The sequence below is a fragment of the Hemitrygon akajei genome, chromosome 8 (assembly GCF_048418815.1).
Source record: "Hemitrygon akajei chromosome 8, sHemAka1.3, whole genome shotgun sequence".
In the NCBI taxonomy this organism is placed as follows: Eukaryota; Metazoa; Chordata; class Chondrichthyes; order Myliobatiformes; family Dasyatidae; genus Hemitrygon; species Hemitrygon akajei.
Window position 1 is genome coordinate 166,634,267 of NC_133131.1, and position 20,299 is coordinate 166,654,565.

A 20,299-nucleotide genomic window follows, 5' to 3' on the forward strand; every position below is an offset into this window, starting at 1 on the left:
ATTATCCTATATTACAATCTATTTGTTGGAAAAATGTGAACCTTTGCTTTCAGTAACCGGTGAGACCTCCATGTACAGCAATAACTACAACCAAACGGTTCTGGTAACTGCAGATCAGTCCTGCACATCAGCTTGAAGGAATTTTAAGCCATTGTTCTTTACAAAACTGCTTCAACTCTGGGATGTTTGCTGTTACCCTTGAGTGCTCCCCCCCCCCCCCCCTTCAGCATTGCACGTTGTGCTCTTGCTGTGATCTTCGCAGGATGCCCACTCCCAGGGAGAGTAGCAACAGTTCTGAGTTTCCTCCACTGGGAAGCAATTTCTCTTACTGTGGACACTTAGGTCTTTAGAAACGCTTATTTTGCCTTTTCCAACTTCATGCATGTATACAATTCTTCTTCTAAAGTCCTCTGAAAGTTGTTTCGATCGAGACATGGTGCACATAAACAGACCTTTCTTGAGGAGAACATGCTCTGTCAGTAACCTGACTCTTTTTTATAGGGCAGGGCACCTCCAATCTCATCTCATTGTTTGTAACACCTGACTCCATATAGCTTTTGGAGAAGGCATTGCCCCAGAGGTTCACATACCTTTTTCCAACAAATACATGTAATATTGGACTGTTTTTCTCAATAAATAAATGAACAAGTGTAATGTTTTTGTGTTATTTATTTAATTGGGTTCTCTATCTTGTTTTAGGATTTACGTGAAGATCTGATCATGTTTTAGGTTATATTTATGTAGAATTTTCTCTACTTCTGCAGGGTTCACAAACTTTCTAGCACCACTGTACCACTATGAAATCTTCACCCCCCCCCCCCCCAATTCTCCTACACTCCAGGTAACACAAACTGATCTGTATGAACAGCACACAGGGCATTCCTGTACATGTGACACTAATAAATCAATTTACCAATAGCCACAGTGAGAACACACAAATTCCACACAGATAGCAACTGAGGGCAGGATTGAACCCAGGGGACTGAGACTGTGAGGAAGAGGCAACCACTGTATCCCTCACGTCCCTGACATACACTCAGTGACCACTTTATTAGGTACACACCTTTACGCCTGCTCCTTAATCAGCCAGCCGTGTGGCAGCAGCAAGTCACTGTCATGCAGACATGCTCAAGACCAAACGTCTGAATGGGGAGGAAATGTGATCTTTGACTGTGGGATCATTGTTGGTGCCAGACAGGGTGGTTTGAGTACCTCAGAAAATGCTGCTCTCCTGGGATTTTCACGCACAACAGATCTCTAAGAGCTTACAGAGTGGTGTGAAAACAGAAAAAAAGACATCCAGTAAGCAGTAGTTCTGTGGGCAAAAACATCTTGCTAATGAGAGGTCAGAGAATGGCCAGACTGGTTCAAGCTGACAGGGAGGCAACAGTAACTCAAATAACCACGCGTTACCACCATCGAACGCACCTCTGAATGCACGTGTCAAACCCTGGATGGGCCACAGCAGCAGAAGACCACAGACACACACTCAGTCACCACTTACAGGAGGTACCTGATCAAGTGGCCAATGAATGTACATGTTTCTTGAGCCTTGTCTCTCAGACAGAGCAAGTCTCTTCAAAATGGGCCTCATTTCACACACACTTAATGACACATGCAAAAAGTAGCTGTGCCTGCTAATGACAAAAATATAAAGGTGAATATGGTATTCTGCACAAGCTGGAAATCCAGAGCAACACACATAAAATGCCGGAGGAATTCAGAAGGTCAGACAGCATCTGAAGAAATGAATGAACAGCTGACATTTCAGGCAGAGAATTTCTCCAGGACTCAAAGGTGAACTTGAACAAGGTCTTCATGTCAGGCTGGCCATTTACACCATCTCTTGCTGCCATCCAGCCCATAATGTACACTGGCAGTTGTGAGCAGACCCACACGGGTGGGAAACTGTGACAGATGTACAGAAACAGAGAGGTAAGCAAATGCAGTCACTGTATCCACACCACTCCCAATCCATATGTTTCAGGAAAGAAAGTCACTAGTCCTGCACCAACTGCTAGCCCTAGGAAGCCGCAAAAGCTCAGAGCACAGAACAGTACCGCACTTCAACCCATCACGTTTGTACTGACCGATAGGCCCAGTTTAACTAATCCCATCCGTCTCCCTGTGGTCAACATCCCTCTGCTCTCTACCTGTTCTTGTGTGGAGGGGGCACTGCACAGGACTGGGCTGCAAGCTCCAGCCAGCTCCATCATGGGCATCGAGAACACCTTCAGAAGGCGATGCCTCAAAAAGGCAGCATCCATCATTTAGGATCCCCTTCACCTTCTCATTGCTACCATCTAGGTGGTGGTAAAGGAGCCTGAAGACACAGACCCACGTCTTCCCTTCCGCAATCAGATTTCTGAAGGGACGATAAATCTGTCAGACCACAAGTCATAGAAGCCATCTGGCTGATCATGGCTGATCCATCTCCTTCTCAACTCCATTCTCCTGCCTTTTCCCCATAACCTTTCAGGCCCTGACTAATCAAGAACTGATCAACCTCCACCTTAAATGCACCCAATGACCAAGCCTTCACAACCGCCCGTGGCAACAAATTCCAGATTAACAATCCACTGGCTAAAGAAATTCTTCCTCATCTCTGTTCTAAATGGTCATCCCTTTATTTTGAGGCTGTGCACTTTGGTCCTAGATTCCCTCACCAAAGGAAACATTCTCTTCAACTCTACTACTTCTACTTTATTTAAACCTTTCAACATTTGAAAGGTTTCAATGAGATCTCCCATTATCCTTCTAAATTCCAGTGAATACAGGCCCAGTGCCTTCAGACACTGCTCACAAGACAAGGCTTCCATTCCTGGGATCATTCTTGTGATCCTCCTCTCAACCCTCCTCTCCTATGTCAGCACATCCTTTCTTAAATAAAGAGCACAAAACTGCTCCCAATATTCCAAGTGAGGCCTCACCAGTGCCTTATACAGGTTCAGCATTACGTCCTTGCTTTTACATTCTAGACTTTCTGAAATGAATGCTAACATTGCGTTCACTTAGCTCACCATTGATTCAACAGGCAAATTAACTTTTCAGAAATGCTACTCGAGGACTCGCTTTGCACCTCTGATTTTTTGAATTTTCTCCCCATTTAGGAAGTAGTCTATGCTTTTATTCCTTCTACTATACACATCCCATCACCGTATTCCATCTACCAACTCTTTGCCCATTCTCCTAATCCATCTAAGGTCTTCTGCAGTCTCTCTGCTTCCTCAATCTATCTTCGTGTTGTCTGCAAACTTGACCACAGAGCCATCAATTCCATCAACCCATGAACACTACCTACTTTTATTGCTTTTTGCACTACTTAATTTTAAAAAATATATATATTTCTCATTGTAATTTATAGTTTTACTGCTCGTTCGTTATGTGCCGTGTCATGACATGGGCAAACATGGTCTTTGCCAATGATTGTTCTTGCAAAATTTCTATGGCAGTGGTTTGCCATTGACTCCTTCTGCACAGTGTCTTTACAAGACGGGTGACCCCAGCCATTATCAATACTCTTCACAGACAATTACCAGCAGCTAGAACAGCTCTACTCTTGGCTAAAGGTAGAGCTACCTGAAGGAAAGAGGAAGCATGGTGGTCAGAAGCTGCACTACAAAGATGTGCTCAACGCCATATGAAGAACACTGACATGAATGTCAACACCTGGGAGAAAGACGCTTTGGACAGAAGAAGTTGGCGCTGCATTGTCAAGAAGTCAATCCCGGCTATCGAGGAGAAAAGGCAGAAGAAATATGAAGCAGGTCATGAACGCAGACATTCGGTGCTAGACCAGTCAAATCACAGATGCAACCGATGTGGGAGACGGTGCCGATCCAGTGCTGGTCTTGTGGCCCATAAACGTGCCTGCAGAGACTAAATTCTCAGCACAGTCAACATTGAAATCGATGGACAGCCGAAGAAAAGAGTACTTTAGGGAGTGGGGAAGAGCTCTTATTAGACAGATAACAATGATCTGGTGGGTAGGCCCCTTGCCCAAGAATCAGAAGGCTGTGAATTGACACCCCCACCAGGAGCACAGGGCTTATTTTTATTTTATTTCAAGATACAGAATGAAACAGGCCCTTCTGGCCCACCGAGCCACATCGCCCAGCAACCCCTGATTTAACACTAGCCTAATCACAGGACAATTTACAACGACCAATCAACCTTCCAAACGAAGACCAGAGCACCCAGAAGAAATCCACATATTCACGGGAAAGACACACAAAACTCCTTTACAGAGTTGAACTCTGACCTTTGACGTCCCGAGTTGCAAATAGTGTTACCCTAGCCTCCACGCTAACTCTGTGCCCTTATATGATTATGCAGAAGTACACAGAACAGGGAACTTTCTCCTGCCATCCTGCCCAAACCGTCACCCCACAAACAATGCCACGTCTAGTCATCGTTACACTGCTGGCTGCAGGATCTACCTGTGCAAAAAATCAACTGGCACACTTTAAAAATATTTGACTTTCTGGGGCACTCCAAGGCTAATGAAGGACAAGTTCTTTATCCCTGCATATACAACTTCAGGGATACATTAGATACCAGATACTGGCTCTGGGCTTACAGTCCCGTCACTGTACATCTCTTCTCAGCTCTTTTCAGAACCTTCATGTACACCACAATGGACCACATCCCGTGTCACCAGAGGAGTCAAAGTCACCACAAACAACGAGTTGCAAACTTCAAACTGAAATGTTTAAGAATGAGAACTCTGGGTGGTAATCCCCTCCACTCATCAATAATCCCCACTTTTGCAAAATAACATTTTCAGTAAAACAAGTAAGGGAATGAACACCACCTGATAAAAATCAAACGGTGGGGGCAGGGAGGTGGAAGTGGTTCGATGAGAAGCCAATGCAAAGTCTGAGTCCTTTGAAAACTTTCATGTTCAGTATGTGAGGGAATGATGTGACAGAGATAGAGTGGAGGGTAGAGGGGCAGGTGGGCAGGGAAGAGCCGGCCACAGAGGGGCAGGCGTGTGGGGGAACAGCCACAGAGGGACAGGCATGTGGGGGGTGTGATGACCACAGAGAGGCGGGTGTGGGGGGGTGGAAAGGCATGGGGGGGAGCGATGGCCACAGAGGGGCAGCGAGGGGAGAGAGATGGCCACAGAGGGGCAGGCAAGGTGAGAAGAGATGGCCACAGAGGGGCGAGGGGGGGGAAGAGATGGCCACAGAGGGGCAGGCGAGGGGGGGGAAGAGATGGCCAAAGAGGGGCAGGCGAGGGGGGGGGGAAGAGATGGCCACAGAGGGACAGGCGAGAGGGGGAGAGATGGCCACAGAGGGGCGAGGGGGGGAAGAGATGGCCACAGAGGGGCAGGCGAGGGTGGGGGAAAGAGATGGCCACGGAGGGGCAGGCGAGGGTGGGGGGGAAGAGATGGCCACGGAGGGGCAGGCGAGGGTGGGGGGGAAGAGATGGCCACAGAGGGGCAGGCGAGGGTGGGGGGAAAGAGATGGCCACGGAGGGGCAGGCGAGGGTGGGGGGAAAGAGATGGCCACAGAGGGGCAGGCGGGGGAGGGGCATATGGCCACAGAGGGGCAGGCGATGAGAAAGGCCGGGACTTACGAGAAAAGTAGGGAAGACTCTGAGAAATGAGAAGAGCGAGGGAGAGAGAGAAAGCAAGATCCCCGCCGGGGCTGCTGTGGGAAAGGCCGCGGCCCCGGGTCGAGATGGTTCCCCGTGGCCTCCCGCTTCTCCGGCACCGGGCCGTGCGGAAGCCTCGGGAAAGCGGTGCTGGTGCGCAGCCTCGATCCCCGCAGTTACCCCCCCCCCCCCTCCCCGGCATTCCCATCCTGAGGAATTTAACTCTTTGTTACCAGCTGCCTCCCATTGTTTTCTGTATATGGGGAGGGGAGTGGGATCAGGCTTCACCTCCTCCCTTCTTGAGGGGAGAGGAGGGGGGAGGGACGGGAGGGAGGGAAGGGGAGGGGGTGCAACTCAATAAGCCAGCTGCCTGACTCGGCCCCCGCACCGACTCTGCAGCCATCAGCTCGCAGCTCGCAGCTCGCAGACCGCAGCGCGGCAGATTCCCTCCGCACCCAGCCCACATGCAAAGGCAGGTCCCCGGGCCGGGCCGGGCCGCCCCCCGCCCCCCGCCGCCGCTCCGGCCCGGGGCAGCCTCACGGACCGAGACACGTACCATCTTGAGGCCAGGCTCCTCCCGCGGCTGCAGCGCCCGAAGCTGTCCATGTGCCGGGGGCAGTCGGCAACCCCCAGTCCCCACTCCCCGGCCGGCGGCTCCGTCACCATGCGGGAGGGGTAAGGGGGAGGGGAAGCTGGGGAGGGAGGTGGGGGCCACACGGCGCTCCCTCCCACACACACACAGGCGCACTGGCGGAGCCCCCGCTATAGTAAGTAGCTGATTGGACCTTCCCGATCAGATGAGGGGGATGCCAGGATTTTCAATGCGGTCAGTTCGTTCGCACCCCCCAAACTTAGGAAGTTTGGCTGGCGGGTGTGTTGTTCCACGCAGCGCGGGAGAAGGCAGGGTCAGAGACAGAGAGACAGAGGAGGGGGCTGGCGCATTCACCCACAGGGGCACGGGCAAACAGTGACAGAGAGAGGAGGGGGCTGGCGCATTCACCCACAGGGACACGGGCAAACAGTGACAGAGAGAGGAGGGGGCTGGCGCATTCACCCACAGGGGCACGGGCAAACAGTGACAGAGAGAGGAGGGGGCTGCGCATTCACCCACAGGGACACGGGCAAACAGTGACAGAGAGAGGAGGGGGCTGGCGCATTCACCCACAGGGACATGGGCAAACAGTGACAGAGAGAGGAGGGGGCTGGCGCATTCACCCACAGGGGCACGGGCAAACAGTGACAGAGAGAGGAGGGGGCTGGCGCATTCACCCACAGGACACGGGCAAACAGTGACAGAGAGAGGAGGGGGCTGGCGCATTCACCCACAGGGACACGGGCAAACAGTGACAGAGAGAGGAGGGGGCTGGCGCATTCACCCACAGGGGCACGGGCAAACAGTGACAGAGAGAGGAGGGGGCTGGCGCATTCACCCACAGGGACACGGGCAAACAGTGACAGAGAGAGAGGAGGGGGCTGGCGCATTCACCCACAGGGACACGGGCAAACAGTGACAGAGAGAGGAGGGGGGCTGGCGCATTCACCCACAGGGGCACGGGCAAACAGTGACAGAGAGAGGAGGGGGCTGGCGCATTCACCCACAGGGACACGGGCAAACAGTGACAGAGAGAGGAGGGGGCTGGCGCATTCACCCACAGGGACATGGGCAAACAGTGACAGAGAGAGGAGGGGGCTGGCGCATTCACCCACAGGGGCACGGGCAAACAGTGACAGAGAGAGGAGGGGGCTGGCGCATTCACCCACAGGGACACGGGCAAACAGTGACAGAGAGAGGAGGGGGCTGGCGCATTCACCCACAGGGACACGGGCAAACAGTGACAGAGAGAGGAGGGGGCTGGCGCATTCACCCACAGGGACACGGGCAAACAGTGACAGAGAGAGAGGAGGGGGCTGGCGCATTCACCCACAGGGGCACGGGCAAACAGTGACAGAGAGAGGAGGGGGCTGGCGCATTCACCCACAGGGACACGGGCAAACAGTGACAGAGAGAGGAGGGGGCTGGCGCATTCACACCCACAGGGACACGGGCAAACAGTGACAGAGAGAGGAGGGGGCTGGCGCATTCACCCACAGGGACACGGGCAAACAGTGACAGAGAGAGGAGGGGGCTGGCGCATTCACCCACAGGGACACGGACAAACAGTGACAGAGAGAGGAGGGGGCTGGCGCATTCACCCACAGGGACACGGGCAAACAGTGACAGAGAGAGACACACACGCACACGGACTCCGAGTGGCACAAACATACAAGGACTCAGACAGAGAGAGGGAGTTGAACACAATCAGACAGAGCGGTCTGCTAGGGTAGTCAGAAAGAGATGGACAGTCAGAGGCACACACACACACACACACACAGGGACGGTCATTCAGACAGAAACACAAGGGCAGAGAGAAAGTGATAATGACACACGACACTGAAGCGGCACACACAGAGGGAGGAAAGGGATAAAGTCAGACACCCACACACACACGTACACAGTGAGAGACATGGAAACAGAAAAACAGGCAAAGACAAAAAGGAAACAAAAACAACGTTTCTTTTTCTTTAAATAAAATAACGTTCAGGCTAGTAGATATGCTAAAACAATTCATTATCTGTTGGGGCCAATATTTGGTGTTGATACTGTGAAAAGCTGGTTTTGCCTACTGTTGTTCATACAGGTCTTACACAGTACTGGGGAGTAGGTACAGAGGAGATGTCAGGGGCAAGTCTTTTTTTAAACTCAGAGTGGTGAGTGCGTGGAATGGGCTGCCGGCAACGGTGGTGGAGGTGGATACAATCGGGTCTTTTAAGAGGCTTTTAGATAGGTACATGGAGCCTAGTAAATTAGAGGGCTATAGGTAAGCCTAGTAATTTCTGAGGTAGGGACATGTTGGGCACAACTTTGTGGGCTGAAGGGCTTGTATTGTGCTGTAGGTTTTCTATGTTTCTGTGTAGTACAGTGAGGTAGTGCAAGATAAAACAATAACAGAATGAAGCCACAGAGAAAGTGCAGTGCTGGTAAGATGCACAATCATAGTAAGGTAGATTATAAGGTTAACCATATAACCATACAACCATATAACAATTACAGCACAGAAACAGGCCATCTTGGCCCTTCTAGTCCGTGCCGAACGCTTACTCTCACCTAGTCCCACTGACCCGCACTCAGCCCATAACCCTCCATTCCTTTCCTGTCCAAAGATTTCATCGGATTTGTACTGAGGAAACTGAATGGGAAATGGGGGAAAATGATGTTCGTGCCTGTGTAGATTTGAGGCTACCATGAGAGAACAGGAGGTGATGCTCCTCCGACCCGAGTCTGACGTCGTCATTAGCAGTAGAAGCAGTCCTGGACCCGCGTGGTTCCCCGCCTACCCCAGCACAGGAAGGATGCACAGACCCTGGGAGGCTGCAAAAGAGGCTCACCTGGATCAGAGGGCATAAGCTACAAGGAGAGGTTGGACAAACCTGGGTTGTTTTTCCCTGGAGTTGCAGAGGCTGAGGGCAGACCTCATCAAAGTTTATAAAATTAGGAGAGGCATACAGAGACAGTCAGAATCTTTCCCCCCAGGGTAGGAGGGCATGCATTTAACACCATACGATATCGGAGCAGAATTAGGCCATTTGGTCCAAGTCTGCTCTGCTGTTCCATCACGGCCAGTCCATTTCCCTCTCAGCCCCAGTCTCCTGCCGTAAAGAGAGAGAGGGGGAAGTTTAAAGGGCACATGCAGAGGAGCCTCTTTTTTGCCAATATAGTGAGTGATGGGTGTCTGGAAATGGACTGCCAGGGGAGTGATGGAAGTATTAAAGATAGTTGTACTTCAAAGTAATTCACACAAAACGCTGGCAGAGCTCCATGGGTCAGGCTGCTTCCAAGGAGAGGAATTAACAGTTGATGTTTTGGACAGAGACGCTTTTAGACCGGAACCGGAAAGGAACGGGGGCAGAAGCCAGAATAAGGGGTGGAGTGGGGGTGGGGGGGGGGGGGGGGGGGGGGGGGGGAGAGAAAGAAGTAATAACTGGCAGGTGATAGATAGGTGAGGGGGAAGATGGGTGGGTAGCGTAAGAGGGATGAAGTAAGAAGCTGGGACATGATGGGTGGAAAAGTTAAAGGACTGAAGAAGAAGGAATCTAATAGGAGAGGAGGGTGGACCATGGGAGAAAGGGGAGGAGGGAGCATCAGAGGGGAAGGGATAGGCAGGTGAGGAGAAGGGGTAAGAGGGGAGCCAGAATGGGAAATGGAAAGAGAAAGAAGGGGATAATTAGTGGAGGTGGAGAATTAAGTGCTTTTTTTGACATGAATATACAGGGAATGGAGGGATTGGGGTTATGTGTGGATAGAAGAGATTTAGTTTCATTCAGCATCATGTTCAGTGCAGACATCCTGGTAAAACAGCCTGTTCATATGTAGTAATGTTCTATGTTGACAACTGGTTGACACAAAGAACTAATCTTACATCACATTAAATATAATGTAATTATAGACCATATAAGGTAAAGACCATATATATAATTATACAAGGTAATTACAGACCAGTGAGCCCTCACGTCTGTGGTGGGAAAGCTGTTGGAAAAGATTCTTAGAGATTGGATCTATGAGTATTTAGAGAATCATGGTCTGATCAGGGACAGTCAGCATGGCTTTGTGAAGGGCAGATCGTGTCTAACAAGCCTTTGAGGAGGTGACCAGGCATATAGATGAGGGTAGTGCAGTGGATGTGATCTACATGGATTTTAGTAAGGCATTTGACAAGGTTCCACACGGTAGGCTTATTCAGAAAGTCAGAAGGCATGGGATCCAGGGAAGTTTGGCCAGGTGGATTCAGAATTGGCTTGCCTGCAGAAGGCAGAGGGTCATGGTGGAGGGAGTACATTCAGATTGAAGGGTTGTGACTAGTGGTGTCCCACAAGGATCTGTTCTGGGACCTCAACTTTTTGTGATTTTTATTAACGACCTGGACGTGGGGGTAGAAAGGCGGGTTGGCAAGTTTGCAGACGACACAAAGGTTGGTGGTGTTGTGGATAGTGTAGAGGATTGTCGAAGGTTGCAGAGAGACATTGATAGGATGCAGAAGTGGGCTGAGCAGTGGCAGATGGAGTTCAACCCGGAGAAGTGTGAGGTGGTACACTTTGGAAGGACAAACTCCAAGGCAGAGTACAAAGTAAATGGCAGGATACTTGGTAGTGTGGAGGAGCAGAGGGATCTGGGGGTACATGTCCATATATCCCTGAAAGTTGCCTCACAGGTAGATAGGGTAGTTAAGAAAGCTTATGGGGTGTTAGCTTTCATAAGTCGAGGGATAGAGTTTAAGAGACACGATGTAATGATGCAGCTCTGTAAAACTCTGGTTAGGCCACACTTGGAGTACTGTGTCCAGTTCTGGTCACCTCACTATAGGAAGGATGTGGAAGCATTGGAAAGGGTACAGAGGAGATTTACCAGGATGCTGCCTGGTTTAGAGAGTATGGATTATGATCAGAGATTAAGGGAGCTAAGGCTTTACTCTTTGGAGAGGAGGATGAGAGGAGACATGGATAGAAGTGTACAAGATATTAAGAGGAATAGACAGAGTGGACAGCCAGCCCCTCTTCCCCAGGGCACCACTGCTCAGTACAAGAGGACGTGGCTTTAAGGTAAGGGGAGGGAAGTTCAAGGGGGATATTAGAGGAAGGTTTTTCACTTAGAGAGTGGTTGGTGCGTGGAATGCACTGCCTGAGTCAGTGGTGGAGGCAAATACACTAGTGAAGTTTAAGAGACTACTAGACAGGTATATGGAGGAATTTAAGGTGGGGGGTTATATGGGAGGCAGGGTTTGAGGGTCGGCACAACATTGTGGGCCGAAGGCCTATAATGTGCTGTACTATTCTATGTTCTATGTTTAAATTGGTGGCTGCAACATCCTACAACCAGACCCATTATGGTTAACGGCTAAAAATAATGAAGAGAAGGGAATTTCCAGCGAATTTATTTATTTTACAAACAGGGACATGAATTTAAAAACTCATCTCAGAAATGACACATTGGTGCTCTCGTGGCAAACAGTCCTCCAGCAGTCAGCGCTCCCTCTGGAGTATTGTTCAACCATACACAGTTGTATACAGCCAAACTAGACATCACTCCTCTGGCGCCAAGGTGCAATGTAACACGCAGCACAGAATCTCAAAATAATATTAGCACAAGTCCCAAGTGGAATGGCCTGAAGATTGACAGGTTGACATGCAAGACAGTATAATGTTACTGGCTCTATTATAATAAATCAGTCAGTCATATAAATAGGTGAAACAGCAGCAATGAAGAAAAGCTTAAACTTAGTTTAAAGGAGGCTTTAAACTAATGTGGCAGGGGATGGGAACAAGTGCAGAGAGACAGGGGTGTAAAATGAGGGTAGAAGCAAAAAGTAGTAAGGTGAAAAGTAAAAGTGGTAGGCAGGCAAATCCAGGGCAAAAAGCAAAAAGAGCCACTTTATTAATTGTATAAGGGCTAAGAGTGTTGTAAAAACAAGCCTGAAGGCTTTGTGCGTCAATGCGAGGAGCATTCGTAACAAGGTGGATGAATTGAATGTGCAGATAGTTATTAATGAATATGATATAGTTGGGATCACAGAGACATGGCTCCAGGGTGACCAAGGATGGAAGCTCAACATCCAGGGATATTCAATATTCAGGAGGGATAGACAGGAAAGAAAAGGAAGTGGGGTAGCATTGCTGGTTAGAGAGGAGATTAACGCAATAGAAAGGAAGGATATTAGCCTGGAGGATGTGGAATCGATATGGGTAGAACTGCATAACACTAAGGGGCAGAAACGCTGGTGGGAGTTGTGTACAGGCCATCTAACAGTAGTAGTGAGGTTGGGGATGGCATTAAACAGGATATTAGAAATGCGTGCAAAAAAGGAACAGTAGTTATAATGGGTGACTTCAATCTACATATAGATTGGGTGAACCAAATTGGTAAGGGTGCTGAGGAAGAGGATTTCTTGGAATGTATGCGGGATGGTTTTCTGAACCAACATGTCGAGGAACCAACTAGAGAGCAGGCCATTCTAGATTGGGTATTGAGCAATGAGGAAGGGTTAGTTAGCAATCTTGTCGTGTGAGGCCCCTTGGGTAAGAGTGACCATAATATGGTGGAATTCTTCATTAAGATGGAGAGTGACATAGTTAATTCAGAAACAAAGGTTCTGAACTTAAAGGAGGGTAACTTTGAAGGTATGAGATGTGAATTAGCTAAGATAGACTGGCAAATGATACTTAAAGGGTTGACGGTGGATATGCAATGGCAAACATTTAAAGATCACATGAACGAACTACAACAATTGTTCATCCCAGTTTGGCAAAAGAATAAACCAGGGACGGTAGTGCACCCGTGGCTGACAAGGGAAATTAGGGATAGTATAAGTCCAAAGAAGAAACATATAAATTAGCAAAAAAAAAAGCGGCACACCTGTGGACTGGGAGAAATTCAGAGACCAGCAGAGGAGGACAAAGGGCTTAATTAGGAAAGGGAAAAAAGATTATGAGAGAAAGCTGCCAGGGAACATAAAAACTGACTGTAAAAGCTTTTATAGTTACGTGAAAAGAAAAAGATTGGTCAAGACAAATGTAGGTCCTTTACAGTCAGAAACAGGTGAATTGATCATAGGGAACAAAGACATGGCAGACCAATTGATAACTACTTTGGTTCTGTCTTCACTAAGGGGGACATAAATAATCTTCCTGAAATAGTAGGGGACCGAGGGTCTAGTGAGATGGAGGAACTGAGGGAAATACATGTTAGTAGGGAAGTGGTGTTAGGTAAATTGAAGGGATTAAAGGCAGATAAATCCCCAGGGCCAGATGGTCTGCATCCCAGAGTGCTTAAGGAAGTAGCCCAAGAAATAGTGGATGCATTAGTGATAATTTTTCAAAACTCCTTAGATTCTGGATTAGTTCCTGAGGATTGGAGGGTGGCTAATGTAACCCCACTTTTTAAAAAAGGAGGGAGAGAGAAACTGGGGAATTATAAACCGGTTAGTCTGACATCGGTGGTGGGGAAAATGCTAGAGTCGGTTATCAAAGATGTGATAACAGCACATTTGGAAAGAGGTGAAATCATCGGGCAAAGTCAGCATGGATTTGTGAAAGGAAAATCATGTCTGACGAATCTTATAGAATTTTTTGAAGATGTAACTAGTAGAGTTAGAGTAGATAGGGGAGAGCCAGTGGATGTGGTATATTTAGGTTTTCAAAAGGCTTTTGACAAGGTCCCACACAGGAGATTAGTGTGCAAACTTAAAGCACACCGTATTGGGGGTATGGCTTTGATGTGGATAGAGAATTGGTTGGCAGACAGGAAGCAAAGAGTGGGAGTAAATGGGACCTTTTCAGAATGGCAGGCAGTGACTAGTGGGGTACCGCAAGGCTCAGACCCCAGTTGTTTACAATATATATTAATGATTTAGACAAGGAAATTAAATGCAGCATCTCCAAGTTTGCAGATGACACGAAGCTGGGCGGCGGTGTTAGCTGTGAGGAGGATGCTAAGAGGATGCAGGGTGACTTGGATCAGTTAGGTGAGTGGGCAAATTCATGGCAGATGCAATTTAATGTGGATAAATGTGAGGTTATCCACTTTGGTTGCAAGAACAGGAAAACAGATTATTATCTGAACGGTGGCCGATTAGGAAAAGGTGAGGTGCAACGAGACCTGGGTGTCATTGTACACCAGTCATTGAAGGTGGGCATGCAGGTACAGCAGGCGGTGAAAAAGGCAAATGGTATGTTGGCATTCATAGCAAAAGGATTTGAGTACAGGAGCAGGGAGGTTCTACTGCAGTTGTATAAGGCCTTGGTGAGACCGCACCTAGAGTATTGTGTGTAGTTTTGGTCCCCTAATCTGAGGAAAGACATTCTTGCCATAGAAGGAGTACAGAGAAGGTTCACCAGATTGATTCCTGGAATGGCAGGACTTTCATATGAAGAAAGACTGGATCAACTAGGCTTATACTCACTGGAATTTAGAAGATCGAGGGGGGATCTTATTGAAACGTATAAAATTCTAAAGGGATTGGACAGGCTAGATGCAGGAAGATTGTTTCCGATGTTGGGGAAGTCCAGAACGAGGGGTCACAGTTTAAGGATAAAGGGGAAGCCTTTTAGGACCGAGATGAGGAAAAACTTCTTCACACAGAGAGTGGTGAATCTGTGGAATTCTCTGCCACAGGAAACAGTTGAGGCCGGTTCATTGGCTATATTTAAGAGGAAGTTAGATATGGTCCTTGTGGCTAAAGGGATCGGGGGTATGGAGAGAAAGCAGGTACAAGGTTCTGAGTTGGATGATCAGCCATGATCATACTGAATGGCGGTGCAGGCTCGAAGGGCTGAATGGCCTACTCCTGCGCCTATTTTCTATGTTTCTAAGCACCAACCCCCCCTCCCCCACCGTTCCCAAAGGGGAGTCCAAGCTTTTCATGAAGGGGCAAGCAAGAGTTCTAACAAGATGTAGGACCCACTGATAGGGCTGCAGAACAGTTCATGGAAATAAAACTTCAATAAATATACACATGGGTCAATGATCTTTGCTAAGGACCTGGCAAATCTGTGCATCGCGACGGTCTGGTTTGCAGTTAAATCTGTGGTTAACATTTAAGGGAGCCTGAAACTTGTGTGGGCGTATCTGACACGTACAGAGACACACTCAGACATGAGATTTGTGCATAACTTTTACTGAGCAAGTTGAATGCTTTTAGGAAACTCCTGTTTTGTGCAAGTGTGTACATACACATACACACACACACACTAAAATGCAAACACGCAAAAATGTGCGCATACAAATACGCACACAAACACAAAAGCGCACACCCTTCGGCCTATAGAACGCCCGGCTTCCCCTCACCCCTGCTCCCCAACCCCGTTAATCTGCAAGTTTATAAACAGTTTCAATACCTCAACTTGACATCAGTATTTGGAGCTTCACTGCTTCATCTTCTGAAAGGATTTTTTTTTCTGGTTTCAAGGATGAAACTCAGTGAATCATTTACTATCAGCAGGAACCAGAGCAGTCCTCCATTTGCCCAGAGTGGTGGCTAACCAGGCTACTGAGTCCTACCACCATGATATTCAAACACACGATCAAGAATAGCAAGAACAGTTGGTGCAAACACAAGTTACTTCAGATCCCAGAAATGAAATGTTCAGCCTAACAAGCAGAAGCCAAGAAAATAGAGAGACAGAGTCCAGAAAATGTGTTTTTATTTATCGATACATAGACATCCCAACAAGAGAGAGCCCGATACTTGATCTGCTGTTAGGGAATGAGACAGGACAGGTGACAGAAGTTTATGCTGGGGAACACTTCACATCCAGTGATCACAATGCCATCAGTTTCAAAGTAAATATGCAAAAAGATTGGTCTGGTCCGCAGGTTGAGATTCCAAATTGGAGATAGTCCAATTTTGATGGCATCGGAACGGATCTGATAAGAGTGGATTGGGACAGGATGTTTTCTGGCCAAAGTGAACTTGGTAAGAGGCTTTCAAAAGTGAAATTTTGAGAGCATAAAGCTTGTATGCGCCTGTCAGAATAAAAGGTAAAGGTAACAGGTATACAGAACCTTGGTTTTAAAGAGATGTTGAGGCCCTGGTTAAGAAAAAAAAAGACGTGTATAGCAGGTATAGGCAAGTGGAAATAGGGTGCTTATGGAGTACAAGAGATGTAGGAGAGCACTTACGAAGGTATCAGGAGGGCTAAGAGAAGGCATGAAGTTGCCCTACAACGTCAAGAAGATTCTGAAGGGATTCTACAGATATGTTAAGAGCAAAAGGATTGCAAGGGACAAAATTAGTCCTCTGGGAGATCTAAATGGTAATCTATGCATGGAGCCAAGAGATGGGGGGTTTCTTTACATCTCTATTTACTTGGGAGACGTACACAGAGTCTACAGAAGTGAGGCAAAGCTGCAGTGCGGTCATGGACCCTGTACAGATTACACAGGAGGAGGTGCTTGCTACCCTGAGGCAAATAAGCTGGATAAATCCCCAGGGCTTGATATAGTGTTCCCTTGAACCCTGTGAGAAGCAAGTACAGAAATTTCAGGGGCCCTAGCAGAGATATATAAATCGTGCCTAGTGAGGTACTGGCGGATTAGAGGGATGGCTAAGGTGTGCTGCTGTCTAAGAAAGGCGCTAGGAATTTATAGGCTGGTGAGTCTAACATCAGTAACGGGAAAGTTAGTGGAAGGTATTTGAAGGGATCAGATATACAAGTATTTGGATAGACATGGCCTGGTTAGGGATAGTCATCATGGCTTTGTACATGGTAGAACACATCTAACCAGTCTTCTACAGTTTTTTGAAGAAGTTACCAGGAAGGTTGATGAAGGCAAGGCAGTGGATGTTGTCTACATGGACTTTAGTAAGGTATTTAACAAGGTCCATCATGGGAAGTTGGTCAAGAAGGTTCAGGATGAGGTAGTAAATTGGGTTAGACATTGACTTTGTGGGAGAAGCCGGAGAGTGGTAGTAGATGGTTGCCTCTCTGACTGGAGGCCTGTAACTAGTGGAGTGTCTGTCTCAGGGATCAGTGCTGGGCCCATTGTTATTTATCATCCAGATCATTGATATAGATGACAATGTGATTAACTGGATCAGCAAATTTGCAGATGACACTAGGATAGGGGGTGTAGTGGACAGTGAGGAAGATTATCAGAGCTTGCAGTGGGATCTGCATCAGCTGGAAAATTGGCTGAAAAATAGCAAATGGAATTTAATGCAACAAGTGCAAGGTGTTGTACTTCGGTAGGACCAACCGGGGTAGGTCTTACACAGTGAACAGCAGCACCGAGGAGTGTGGTGTAACAAAGGGATTTGGGAACACGGGTATGTAATTTGTTGAAAGTGGCGTCACAGGTAGATAGGGTTGTAAAGAAAGCTTTTGGCACATTGGCCTTCATAAATCAATGTACTGAGTACAGGAAATGGGATGTTATGTTGAAGTTGTACAAGACATTGTCGAGACCCGATTTGGAATATTGTGTGCAGTTTTGGTCACCTACCTACAGGAAAGATGTAAACAAGGTTGAAAGAGTGCAGAGAAGATTTACAAGGCTGTTGCTGGATCTAGAGGACCTGAGTTATAAGGAAAGAATGAATAAGTTGCGACTATTCTGCAGAACATAGAAGATTGAGAGGAGATTTGATAGAGGTATACAAAATTATGATAGGGTAAATGTAAGCAGGCTTTTTCCAATGAAGTTGGTTGGTACTACAAATAGAGGTCATGGGTAAAGGGTGAAAGGTGAACGTTTAAGGGGAACACAAGGGAAAACTTCTTCACTCAGAGGGTCGTAAGAGTATGGAACAAGCTGCAGCACCAGTGGTGTGTGCAAGCTCATTTTCAACGTTTAAGAGCAAACTGGATAGGAACATAGTTGGTAGGGGTGTGGAGGGCTATGGTCAATGGGTGACAGACAGACGTACTTCTTTGATCCAGAGGGAAATTGGGTTTTGTTACAGTCGCACCAACCAAGAATAGTGTAGAAATATAGCAATATAAAACCATAAATAATTAAATAACAAGTTAATCATGCCAAGTGGAAATAAGTCCAAGACCAGCCTATTGGCTCAGGGTGTCTGACACGCCGAGGGAGGAGTTGTAAAGTTTGATGGCCACAGGCAGGAATGACTTCCTATGTCGCTCAGTGTTACATCTCGGTGGAATGAGTCTCTGGCTGAATGTACTCCTGTGCCTAACCAGTACATTATGGAGTGGATGGGAGACGTTGTCCAAGACAAGGCATGGAAAAGACCTGTTGCAGTGCTGTACTTTTCAATAATTATGACTCTATTTACAACGCAGAGTGGTTCAGGACTGAATATGCTACCAAGGGTAATGGTGATGTATTCAGTTGTGGCATTAGATAGGGAGATGGATAATTATCTGGAAGAATTTTCAGGGCTTCATGTGATCATAAAATATCGGAGAAGAATCAGGCTATCAGGCTCTTTGAGGCTGCTTCACCATTCAATCATGGCTGAAGTTTTTCAGTTTTCAGCCCTATTCTTACAACTTCTTCCCCTAACCTTTAAACCACCCCATGCATACTACCTCTTACCAGTCAAGATCCACTCAAACTCCACTGTAAATATACCCAATGACTTGGCCTCCACAGCTATCAGTAGCAATGAATTCCACAGATTCACCATCCTCTGGCTAAAGAAATTCTTCCTCATCTGAGCTAAATGAATGTCCTTGTATTTTAAGGCTGTGCTCTCTGGTCCTAGACTTCCCCACTATAGGAAACATCCTCTCCGCATCCAGTCTATCTAGGGCATTCAATATTCGAAAGGTTTCATCAAGATTCCTACCCCCCCCCCCCCCCCCCCCACCGTTTATTCCTCTAAACTCCAGTGAATACAAGCCCAGAGCTAACAGGTGTTAACCCTTTCATTCCCAGGATAAATCTTGTGAATGATCCTGGGAATGAAAATCCCCTTAAAAAAAAAGTTATACTGTTGGGCAACACACAAATTAGGAGACTTGGGCAACTGGGAATCCAGGGTTCCTCAGCATCTCAATTTTAAAAGCATGTGCCTTTAATCTGAGACTGAGACTGTGCCCTCAGATCCTAGACTCTCCTACTGATGGTAACTCCACTGACACCAGGCAGACAATCTCTGAAGAGTATTGATAATGGCTGGGGTCACCCGTCTTGTAAAGACACTGCCCAGAAGAAGGCAATGGCAAACCACTTCTGTAGATGATTGCCCATGTCATACAACACAGCACATAACGATGATGTCATACAACACAGCACATAACGATGATGTCATACAACACAGCACATAATGATGATGTCATACAACACAGCACATAATGATGATGCCATTCGACACGGCGCTTAATGATGATTTATTGTAACGTAGTAATTTTTTTAGGTCTCACACGATATTGCTGCCGTAAAACATATCTCCTGACATACCTCAGTGATAATAAACCTGATTCTAAACCACTTATTCTTGGCTACCTGTACCAGTCCAATGTAGTCCAACATCTTGTCTTCCATCTTAGTACGTTTCAGGATTCATCAAGTTCAACAATTTCAGATAACAAGCCTTTTTAGTTTATGTCAGAAATTGAGTGCTCAGATTAAAGGACAGATGTCGGGGTGGAGATATGTCCCTACCAAAGGAGGTGTAAGGTACTCAATCCCTCCACTAGCCTGCAGGTCACCCTTGGGCGAGGTGTAGCACCTGTTTAGCCCCCTGGTCAGGGTCACATGAAGCCATGGGGGCAGGTAGTGGATGGTCGTATGAGTAGCCGGTGCAGATCACAAGTTCTGGTTATGTGACCACTGAAGCCAGGCAGACAATCTCTGAAGAGTATTGATAATGACCGGGGTCACCCGTCTTGTAAAGACACGGCCCAGAAGGCGGCAATGACAAACCACTTCTGTAGAAAAATTTGCTGAGAGCAATCATGTTCATGGAAAGACCATATAATCGCACACGTTATATGACACGGCACATAATGATGATGAACCTCTAACGTTAAATCAATTTTAATCTCTCCACAGATAATTCATTTATTAACGTCACGTGTGCTGAAATACAGCAAAAAGTCTATAAACCATTCCACACAGATTATTCCAATCCATTGAGGTCGCACAAAATGAAACACAATAGAAGGATGCAGAATACAATGTAATAGAGAAAATGAAGTACAC

General features: G+C 47.3%; 1 protein-coding gene across 3 annotated transcripts in view; it reads right to left on the reverse strand.

Annotated features, from left to right (window-relative positions):
- Positions 1-20,299, reverse strand: part of zbtb47b (zinc finger and BTB domain containing 47b) — a 284,439-nt gene that overhangs the window by 255,738 nt on the left and 8,402 nt on the right. Inside the window, exon 1 of one of the 3 annotated variants that reach the window (XM_073055029.1) lies at positions 6,155-6,332. The exons of 1 other annotated variant lie outside the window; for it this stretch is intronic. Coding sequence is in view for 1 of the 2 variants with exons in the window: in XM_073055031.1 (XP_072911132.1) it covers positions 6,155-6,157 (3 nt within the window). In the remaining variant the exon portion in view is untranslated. Of the gene's footprint in view, positions 1-6,154; positions 6,333-20,299 lie in introns of those variants that run through there. One more of the 3 variants, XM_073055031.1, reaches the window with a different exon arrangement.